The sequence below is a fragment of the Carassius auratus genome, chromosome 21 (assembly GCF_003368295.1).
Source record: "Carassius auratus strain Wakin chromosome 21, ASM336829v1, whole genome shotgun sequence".
Taxonomy (NCBI): Eukaryota; Metazoa; Chordata; class Actinopteri; order Cypriniformes; family Cyprinidae; genus Carassius; species Carassius auratus.
Genome location: NC_039263.1, coordinates 8,087,695 through 8,099,268, shown reverse-complemented (window position 1 = coordinate 8,099,268; position 11,574 = coordinate 8,087,695). Strand labels below are relative to the sequence as shown.

General features: G+C 39.9%; 1 protein-coding gene across 5 annotated transcripts in view; it reads right to left on the bottom strand.

Moving 5' to 3' along the window:
* Nucleotides 1-803: 803 nt before the first annotated feature.
* sgcd (sarcoglycan, delta (dystrophin-associated glycoprotein)) overlaps nucleotides 804-11,574 on the bottom strand; it is a 471,077-nt gene continuing 460,306 nt past the window's right edge. For 4 of the 5 annotated variants that reach the window (XM_026195716.1, XM_026195718.1, XM_026195714.1 and 1 more), the window contains one exon: nucleotides 804-1,342. In XM_026195716.1, the coding sequence (XP_026051501.1) occupies nucleotides 971-1,342 (372 nt within the window). In that variant the 3' untranslated portion in view covers nucleotides 804-970. The remainder of the gene's footprint in view (nucleotides 1,343-11,574) is intronic. The other variant, XM_026195715.1, reaches the window with a different exon arrangement.

Sequence of the window (11,574 nt, the reverse complement as noted above, 5' to 3'; positions counted from 1 at the left end):
ACTCAATGAATGGGGTGGAACCAATATATCCCAATACAAAAATACAACAATCTAAAATAATCCAGTTTCCAGAGTTTTAGTGTCAGTACATTAAACTACTATATATATATATAGTAGTTTAATGTACTGACACTAAAACTCTGGAAACTGGATTATTTTATCACAGTAATTTTAAGAACCGTACAGAACTGAAAACTGTGACCCTAAAACCGTGAAATGAACCGAACCATGCATTTTGTGAACCGTGCCACCCCTAATATATATATATATATTAGGGGTGGCACGGTTCACAAAACCCATGGTTCGGTTTGTGTCACGGTTTTCGGTTCTGTACGGTTCTTGTTATTTATTTTTTTATTTTAATCTTTGATACTCCAGAAATTTCCTTCAGCATATGATATATCTTCTTAGCTTAATTACCCACAATTTAGGATACAGTATTAACATTTTGACCTGACTTTAAGCACTATTGGGACCCTTTCTGAGTAAAAGCTATATGAGATTTTGATACAGCAAGACAGAAGACATTGATGATGCTTTTTGTTTATTTGGCAAAAAAAGGAAAATGTGTATTGTTATCTCTACAGGAACTTGTGCCTTTTTAGCACACTATGATTGAAATGAACTTGCATTTATCAAACAGCCAACTTCAGTGTAGCTCTCACAAACAATATATATAAATATATATATTTTAAAAGAAAAAGAGAGGAACTCTTAAAGCTCTGTCTTTTCAACAAGTCAAAATCCTTTAAACATAAATACAAATATAATGTAATAACATAATATAATGAGGCTATAACAATAGCAAAGGCCACAATCATGAAGTCAAGCATAAGTTTAAACATCTTAACACAAGAACAGTATAAGCAATGCTTCTATTCCCTGAGAGTGAGGATACATTCTTTCACTTGAAACTAAAGTGCAGTATTTGGAAACTAGAGATTAAAGCGCCCCTGTATATATTTAAATATTAAAAACAAAAATGCTGGCTATCAAAATGTTGGATAAAAAACATTTTTGAGAAAACATGTTCACTTGGCACAGATGTACATTGGACAGCAAGGTTACATTGGGCTAACTTAGCAATGTGAGGATACTTATGCTCATTGTTCTTCCACCATGCGAGTGGGTCTTCATCCACAGAGATGCAGCCTGTGGCTTTGTATGAGGTGACCTCTTCATGAATGATGTCTGACAAAGGCTTTGTTCTTCTTTTCTCTGTTTTAAAAATATCTGCAAATACCATTGCCATGGCAGAATTTGACTGGGGAGGAGAGGTCTCTGATGGCCCTGGCTCCGCTTCTGAGGAGGAACTGTTCGCTTGGGCTTCACTGCTTTGACCCTGATGAGTATATAACAAAATATACATTTTGGAAATGTTAATAATAAAAAATTGCTCTCATGGCAGCAAAAAGTTATTTTCTCCTGGGCAGTGGGAAAGAGAAAAATATTACAAATGCACAAATAGATTAAATATGCTTTGCTTAGTAAAAAAAAAAAAAAAGTGCTGTGGCTTTGTGCAGATAATCCTGAACACCAGGGTCATTGTATCTGCCTTTAAGGTCTTTAGTGATGGCTGCCTTAGCTTCTTTGATGGTCGTACTGTACTCTGCACTTGATGTCATGGATTTCAGTATCATCTTCTGCAGTGGGATAATCATTCAAACTGAGGGGGATGTTTCTGTGCTCATTAGGGTGATTACATTCTTCAGAGGTTTGAGAATATTAATGAGACCCTCTGCCAGTGTTGTCTCACTTTGTTAACAAGGCAATGTCTTTGACTTTCATCTTCATATCCTTGTCCATCATGGCAGAGTAGATGGCAGCCTGTTGCTCTACATCAGTGATCCTCAAATCTGGCTTGCGAGATCCAGTTTCCTGCAGAGTTTAGCTCCGACTCTAATTAAACACACCTGCCTGTGATTTTCTAATGATCCTGAAGACACTGATTAGCAAACTCATGCGTGTTTGATTAGGGTTAGAGCTAAAGTTCGCAGGAAAGTGGATCTCGCGAGCCAGATTTGAGGATCACTGCTCTATATAATGTTCTAACATGTCATATGTGGAGTTCCAACGAGTTGTTACGCTGTGAATTAGTTTGTGAACAGGCAATTCAAGCATATCCTGCTTGGTTTTCAGGGCATGGGAAGCTGTAGAATTGGGGATTGGGCCTAAGACGGAAGTTTGGAAAGAAATCTGCGAGATTTGGCCTTGAATCACATGTCTCTCTCTCTCTTTCTCTCTCATATGATCTAGGTGCTTTACAGTTCATGTTATATGATAATTTAGATGTTATAGTTTAAATGTTCTCTTCAGAACAGTGTTCATCTATGAACTCACATACAATGTGTGCATGCTCAAGATGCTTATTAGTTCATGTTACAATGTATTGACATGACTAAATTTTTAGGTGTTTTTTAAGTATTCCAAAATTCAAAACAGTGTTCATCTAACCAATTAAAATGTTATAATTTTACAATTACAATTTATGTATAACTTACATTTTTCATGTGATTATTTGTGGTTAGTTGTTTACAGTAAGGCTGTAACTGTTCATCTGGTTATGGAACCAAACAGACTAATGACTAATGATTTGTTAAATGTGTTTCAAATATATGTTTTGTGTTTTTCTACATGGACGTCCATTCATTGTCATTTCCACAACAGCCATTTCCACCACCTCATAACTCTTTTAAAAAATATGTACAAAATTCTAATCATTCATTTAAAATTTCTGCATAGTTTGTGGGATAATCTTCCACTTAATGTAATAACACAAGTAGTAATTTTGAGAAATGTATCTAACCAATGCAATATTATATTTCAGGTTGTGGTGGATGTAAGCTTTGCATTTGGGCCTCATGACAATTAATTTACTTAATCCACAAATCTATGGTAATTGTAATATAGGTATAAATTGGTAAAACTATGTGTGACAGTGGTCTCACACTGTTAAGAAATTATGTATATCATATTAATTTTAAATAATAATCAGATATTTACATGTGATGGAAATGACATTTGTTTAGTGCGGATCGGAAAATATGTCAAAAAACACCAATTTGTCTTATAATGTAAGTGCGTTCTCTTATGGATCATTAAACTAGACTAACTATATAGGGCTTGGGCGTTGTGACGTCATTACTTGGCGTGGCCGCCACGTTGAATGCTTCCTTTACTGCCACTCGGACTACTGCGCAGTGTTTAGACATACTCCCTCTCATCCGTGTGTCTTAATTTGATGAATTAAAAATCAATTTTAACCATTTTCAACCGTTGCTGTATTGTGGGGTGTAATAGCGCAACACATAATAGCCATGGGGAAAATAAAATGAGAATGGATTAACTTTACACCGCTTTCCTGCTTGGCGGTGCAACTACGGAGACCATAACATCTGAATATTAATTTATATAGCTTAAGTCAACATTGAAAATGAGGGAAATTTCTCGAGTTACTCATCCAAAATACGGGAAATTTCAACATTCATCTTTTTGTTGCTATCCCTCTGCTGACAGCAAAAATTTGTACTATAAAACTGCTGCATTAACTAACGTTAAGCTATTTGTGAAGCTAGGTCTCACGTGACTTTCGTTACAGATTGGCGTGAAATCGTGCTCTCACAACAACTTCGCTATCTTAAAAAGCCCAACATCACGCTAAGGTTGCTTTCAAGTAATCAAAACGATGCTTTGAAAACATCTGTTTCGCTGGAAGGACAAGGAGTAGCAACAGGACAACAACACAGAGACTTGACAGGTCTGATGGAGGGGCTAACGGGATATTTTACAGGAAAATACTAAAATGGGAAGACAGCGGGAAAACAGCTCAAATACGTGAGAACCCCGGAAAAACGTGAGCGTGGACAGCTACTAACTACACTTTTGAAACACATTGTTAAAAGTCCATGTGTGAATGGTTGTTAGCACTAACGGTTACTAAACTAGCAGCTAGGTAACGTTAGAGTGCAGCTTACCGGATTACTGTATACTGTTTTGCCGCTGTTCCGTTTCTATGATTTGCAGCTCCTGAACCCATCCATTTGTGAACTGTACATGAGACTTGACTTGTAGCTTCGGAACTATTCACAAAACAAACAAGGTAGCCGAAGATATCTGTAATGCAAACGTGCGGCAAAAAGTCTCCGTTGGTACTCCACTATTGGTTGGGAATTTCATATGGATCCAAACCGTTAATAGAGCCGATTTTGTCCACATACCGGTCCCTGGCATCCCTATTTAGCGTATCCCTATAAATCCCACAACCTTTTCGCGATTTTGACATCTTTTTTTCTTTCTACCAACTCTGCTCTTCTCGTTCAACTGGCTGTATGTTTACATTCGCGAAGCTGGCAACATGGCCACCACGTCCCAGAATGCAACTTGGCGCCCAAGCCCTATTTAACTATTAGATTGTGACAATTTTCAACATGACCCCCCCCAGATTCATAGTAACCAGATCCGTCCCCCTCACTTTCTCAATGAAAGGTTTTATTGGTAAACAGAGGATTCATCTGAGTTTCTGCGAAGTACATTAGTCTAAGTAGAAGCGACCCGGCCCGCTGCTCCTATAAACATGTACTAACGATTTTTGAAACACGCTTTTGACCGCTCTGTCTGACTGAGTCCCAAAACACACTTGTAACCAATCAGCGGTAAGGGGGCGTGTCTTGTCCTGAAAGCGAGAAGAGAGCGCTCAATTTGAGTGCACAGGATGCATATTACATTACATTTAGTCATTTAGCTTGAGAGCGACGGCGGATAAAAAGGAGGGTTTACAATCAAGAAAGGTAGGACATCCCTTATGAATATTAACCATGGTTTTACTACAAATAAAACCAAAAAACCATAGTTCATATAGTTAAACCATGGTAACCACAAATTAACCATGGTTTTGCTATATTAACCATAGTTTAACCATGGTACTTGTAGTAAATCTGTGGTTATACAAATGGTAGTCAATACGCCAAAAAAAACATAGGTTACTACTTACTACAGTTTTACTATAATAAAACCATAGTTATTTTTTGTAAGGGTACCCGAGCAGCTTTCCAGCGGTGGAGAGAAACTGAAGGATTGGGAAGGGCTCTAATCGGATGCAGAGGTTTATTTGTTTCTTTTTGATAGGTGAGTAACGATTTTGCGTTGTTTCACACAACTTATCCATGTTGGCTTTTGTTTGAATATGCTTGTGTGTCATCTTCGCTTGTTTCCGCGATCGTTGTTGCCATGGTTGCGAATGTACGTGTGGGGTAAAGATTTCAAAATAGGGGCGATGCAAGGTGGACGAGAGAGCTCAACTTCACAAAACACATTCAAATAGAAAAAGCACCAGCAAATTAAGAAAAAATCTTCATCAGTTTGACAGCACAAGTGCTGCAAATACTCACCACAATGAAATACAAAACAAGCTACGGATGCTCACAACACAAACAAATAAAGAAACGCTCTGCAAATACTCAAACCAAACAAAATTACCCCAACAAAAAGAAAATTTAAAGGGGGGGTGAAATGCTATTTCATGCATACTGAGTTTTTTACACTGTTAAAGAGTTGGATTCCCATGCTAAACATGGACAAAGTTTAAAAAATTAAGTTGTACGTTTGAAGGAGTATTTCTGTTCCAAAAATACTCCTTCCGGTTTGTCACAAGTTTCGGAAAGTTTTTTTCGAGTATGGCTCTGTGTGACATTAGATGGAGCGGAATTTCCTTATATGGGTCCTGAGGTCACGTCTGCCGGAAGAGCGCGCGCTCCCGTATAGCAGAGCACTGAGTGAGAGCACAACAGGCATTCGCTGATCAGAGCGAGAGCGTCGCGAAATGTCACAAAAGGAGTGTGTTTTTGGTTGCCAGGGCAAGATAACCCTGCACAGATTACCAAAGAAAAATCAACATTAAGGGACCAGTGAATGGAGTTTATTTTTACAGAGCATCAACGGAGTTGTGCAAGTTTTTGTGTTTGTTCCCTGCATTTCTAAAATGCTTGTTTTACAAACAAAGCCCAGTTTGACGACGGATTTGCACATCATTTACTTCTTAAGGATAATGCAGTCCCAACGAAAAAGGGTCACGATTGTGTGTTGGAACCACAGGCGGTGAGTAAAACTGCTTAAAATATCTCTGCCTATCTCTTGTTAGTGCGTCCGCCTCCCATCGAAGACCCGGATTCGAGCCCCGCTTGGAGCGAGTCGTTGCTGCTGCTGCTTCGTTCAGTTTCAGCCTTCACAGCTGTCACAGCTTTCAAACACTCTCAACGCAAAAGCCTACTTGCGCTCGTGATTCTTTAGCTCCGCCCACACGTCACGCCTCCAGGCGCTCGTGTTTTTCCGGGAAAAATCGGTAAAGACTATCTTTCTCTTATGAATATAATAAAACTAAATACTTTTTGGAGTTATGAAGGATGCAGTACTACTCTATAGTTACTCAAGATTAACAGGATATTGAGTGAAAACGAGCATTTCACCCCCCCTTTAAACAATGTGTTTTTTTTTTTGAGTATTGATTACCATTTTTATGACCATATTTGTACAAATACCATGGTTAAACTATGGTTATAGTAGTAAATCCATGGTTAATTTGTTAATGATTACAGAAACCATTTAAGGAATCGTATGACTAATTGTTAAAAAAAACAAAATATATTTTTTCAGAGCAAACATTTATAAATTATGTACCAGCCACATTTGTCACTTTACAGTTCCCTTAAATATTTCCAATGTGGTCTGTGTTTTTGCAGCACATTTCTTTATTTGTTTGTATTGTGATTATTTGCAGCACGTGTTGTCAAACTGATAAAGATGTTTTCATAATTTACAGGTATTTTTGTCATTTGCAGCATGTTTTCTCTCTCGGCCACCGTAGCAGGTCCTGTTGGGGTATGGGTGTGTTTGTTTTGGTGCTAAAGAATCGGGTCTGGGCAGACGCAGGCTGAAGCACAATAATAGTCTAACCGTTGCTTTACCCACATTCTCACTACACAGTGTTCTGTTGTCAATAAACACACATGACGATGGTGTTTCCACTGACGTTTACGTTGTGTGTGTGTGTGTGCATTGCTATGACTCCTGACTAGGGATGGGTACCGAAACCCGGTATTAAACTGGCCCCGGGGCTAAATTATGAAAGACCGTAGTATCAGTAAGATCTGACGGTACCGGTTCTGCTTTCGGTACTGAAGGGGGAAAAAATAATGTACTATGTATTTTTGCTTAATAATGTTATCGTGCGCATTTTATCTCACCAAACATTTCTAATGTGCGATATTATTAAGACGTTTTTCTGTGAGATCTAAGAGATCGCTCATGCGCGTGGAGGCTGTCTGTCAGTCACACTCACACACAACAAGAACGAGCGCGGCGCACACACACGTGAAAGGGGCTGTTTCCATATCGCGTCTTTTGCACGCTCAAGTTCGTTATTTCAAATGCAGGTGCGCGGTATGCGCGCTCATAATGGAAGCGACGCGGTCCCGATGCGCACGCGGTCCGACAGGCTCGTTTTTTCCAGGCGCATCCGCACTGCATCGAATAAAAAACATCTCAACTTTTCAGAATCCCGCAAGCGCACCACAGGTCATGTAACTTCCTCACCTTTTCTGTAACAACGTTGAAGCTCAGCCAAGATGAAGGAACAGCTGATAGCTGTATGTGGATTTTTTTATTAATTTACTAGCAGTGCTACTGCAACCAGTTCTTAGTGCTGCAAATCCATTCATCCATTGCTGAAATTTCCGCGTCTTCATGGAGAGAGAAGGTCATGGTTGCTTAGCAACGGCAGATTCCTCAGGAACGCAAGTGCCCGAAGGCTTTGGGGAAAAAAAACAGAAAGCGACGCTCCTAGCATTTTCGACGCGTTTTTAGACGCGATATGCAAACGGCCCCTTACAGTACAAAAACTCCTGCTTAATACAAAGAGTGACGATGGCGGATACAGCAAAACGTTCCAAAGTGTGGTTATACTTCACTAGAGTGGATGCAGTGGTTGTCATAAGATGCAGTGGTTGTCATAAGTGCAACAAAATTTTTGCATGTAAGGGGGGAAACACAAGCAATCTGTCAAAGCATCTTTCAAAAGTGCATTATGTGCAGACAGAGAAATGCAAAGTTTTCGACTGCCTAACACAACACAAAGTACCGATAAGAATACCATTAAAGTACCGGACCGTTAAGCAGTATCAGTAAGAGTAGTAATACCGTTAAAACCTTAACGATACCCATCCCTACTCGTGACCCCAGGGTCCTACGAGGAGCTGGTAGCTACCTCAAATGTGCCTGTAGCGGTAACCATAGTGATAATATACAGGTGCATCTCAAAAAATTTAAATGTCATGGAAAAGTTCTGTATTTTGTGTAATTTAATTCAAATAAGCTAACTTTCTTATATTCTAGATTTACAGACTGAAAATAGAAGAGTTTTTTTTTGTTTTAATTCTGATGGTGACTTACAGCTTAGAAAAATGAAAAGTAGGAAACTTTTATAAATAAAATAAATAAAAATAAAAATCCAAAGTAGGTTTAATTATGCACTCAATACTTGGTTGGGGCTTCAGTGCGGCGTGGCATGAAGGCGATCAGTCTGTGGCACTGCTGAGGCGTTACTGAAGACCAGGTTGCTTTGATAGAGGCCTTCAGCTCCTCTCTATTGTTTGTCAGATGTTACTTCTCTTCCTCTTCACAATACCCCATAGATTCTCTGTGAGGTTCAGGTCAGGTGAGTTGGCTGGCCAATCAAGCACAGTAATTTCATGGTCAGCAAACCACTTGGAAGTGTTTTTTTTTTCACTGTGGGCAGGTGCTAACGTCCTACTAGAAGAGGAAATCAGCATCTCCATAAAGCTTGTCAGCAGATGGAAGGTGGAAGTGCTCCCAAAATCTCCTGGTAGATGGCTGCATTGACTTGATAAAACACAATGGAGCAACACCAGCAGACATCACAGCACCCAAATCATCTCTGACTTCAGAAACCTCACACTGGCCTTTGGATTCTGTGCCTCTCCAGTCTTCCTCCAGACTCCAGACCTTGATTTTCAAATGAAATGCTAAATTTACTTTCAACTGAAAAGAGGACTGTGGACCACTGAGCAACGGTCCATTTCTTTTTCTCCTTACCCCAGGTGAGATGCTTCAGACGTTATTCTCTGGTTCAGGAGTGGCTTGGTTCTAGGAATGTGACAGCTCTAGCTCTTTTCCTGAAGACGTCTGAGTGTGGTGACTCTTGATGCACTGACTGCAGCTAAAGTCCACTCCTTGTGACCCTCCCAAGTTCTTTAATCAGCTTTCCATGATAAGCTTCCCAAGGCTGTGGTCATGCCTGTTGCTTGTGCACCTTTTCCTACCACACCTTTTACTTCCAGTCAACTTTCTGTGAATATATTTTGATACAGCACTCTGTGAACAGCCAGCCCTTTCAGCAATGACCTTCTGTGGCTTACCCTCCTTGTGGAGGGTGTTGATGAACTTCTTCTGGACAACTGTCAAGTCAGTAGTCTTTCCCATAATTGTGGTTGCATGTTCTAAACTAGCCCAGGAGGTACACTGTATTTATAATCAAAATTTACCAAACTAATCAACCTCAAAATAGAAAATTAACATTTTTGAGATACTGAATTTTCATTTTCCTAAGATGTAATTCGTAACCATGAGAATTAAAACTTTTTTTTTATATATTTCAGATTGTGTGCAATTAATCTAGAATATAAGAAAGTTTGCTTTTTTAAATTGTTACAAAAAAAATAAAGACCTCGTCTGTGACTGAGCCGGTGATTTTTCTGGACTGAAAAAATTTGACTGCTGGACAGCTTGGTCCCCCCCCAGTTAAAAAAATCCCATCTGCGCCCCTGGTAGTAGTATAGGTTTTCTTTGCCCTGGTGACCCTAACAATTTTTGCTGTTGCTGCCTCGATCAGGTTCCAGAACGCCATCAAATGCTCGTATGAGGGCAACCTAAAATGCAGTATTACAATTAAAATTAGTTGACTTGCCATAAGTGCTCAAGAATGATTAAGACAGAGAAAAAATAATTACTTGGTCAGTCAGTTATTCAGCAAACAGTTTTGAGAAGTTGTTATTACAACTATCTTACCTGGTGTAAAATCTGATGTCTTCAGGCGACGAGGCAAACCGAGTCCAAAGGAGTGATGAAGATTAAATGTTTGAAGCTGCTCTCTCAGTGCCTCGATTTTCATCAATGCATCTTTATTCCACTCCTGGTTCACACATACAGTATGACTGGCCCCGTAGTCTTGGTCCACGACCATTGGGACCATGACGGGTTGCTTGATGTCTGCTTCAGGCCCCCGGCAGCTCAGGTTCTGAACTTGGCGGTCGAGATCGGCATTCCCAAACATCGGCCCGTGACACCGTAGTTTAATTATTCCACTCGAATAATGATGGAACTGAGCCTACTGCTAAAACCCGTCTACCCTTAGCAGTAGTGTGAATTTCATTCTTGTGGAAATGTTGGCTGCATACCTTAGTATGGGCGGTCACCGAAAATCGTGCCCTCCTTATTTTGTGCAGCCACTGCGCACGGAGGTTGGTGATTTCCGGAAGCCGTGGAAGCTCAAATGGGTGTTATATTAGATTAGATTAGATTAGATTCAACTTTATTGTCACTGCACATATAGGTACAAGGCAACGAAATGCAGTTAGCATCTAACCAGAAGTGCAATAAGCAGTAAGTACAGAATAAAGGTCTATAATATGTACAATAACTATACAGGTAAGTATTATGGACATAATTTACAGATATTAAATACTATAAGCACGATATACAGATAGGTGTACTATGAACATACTATACAGATGGGCTATGTAAAAGTGTATGTACACTATAGGCAGAACATATGAACATATGAACATAATTACACTATTGCAATGGACAGTAAAGTGCATAGAAAATATTTCAGTGTGCAAATGGATTATACAGTGTTCCTGGATGAACAGGCAGTAGTGCAAGTAATAACAAGTTACTGTTTTTTGCTTGCTGTGAATAAATAAATAAATCAGAGTGTTGAAGAGGGGGAGGAGTCTGTGTGTATGGTGTGGAGGGGTGTCAGAGGGCAGAGTTCTGGAAGGAGACAGCTTTAGGGAAAAAGCTGTTCCTGAATCTTGTGGTCCTTGTCCGGAGGCTCCTGAAACGCCTCCCGGAGGGGAGGTGGTTAATAATAATTAATTAATAATAATTCCTTACATTTATATAGCACTTTTCTAGGCACTCAAAGCGCTTTACATAGACAGGGGGTATCTCCTCATCCACCACCAGTGTGCAGCATCCACCTGGATGATGCGACGGCAGCCATATTGCGCCAGAACGCCCACCACACACCAGCTTACTGGTGGAGAGGAGACGGAGTGATGAAGCCAATCAGCGGATATGGGGATTGTTAGGAGGCCATGATGGTCATAGGCAAATGGGCGAATTTAGCCAGGATGCCGAGGTCACACCTCTACTCTTTTTGAAAGACATCCTGGGATTTTTAATGACCACAGAGAGTCAGGACCTCGGTTTAACGTCTCATCCGAAGGACGGTGCTCGTTGACAGTATAGCGTCCCCATCACTACACTGGGGCGCTAGGA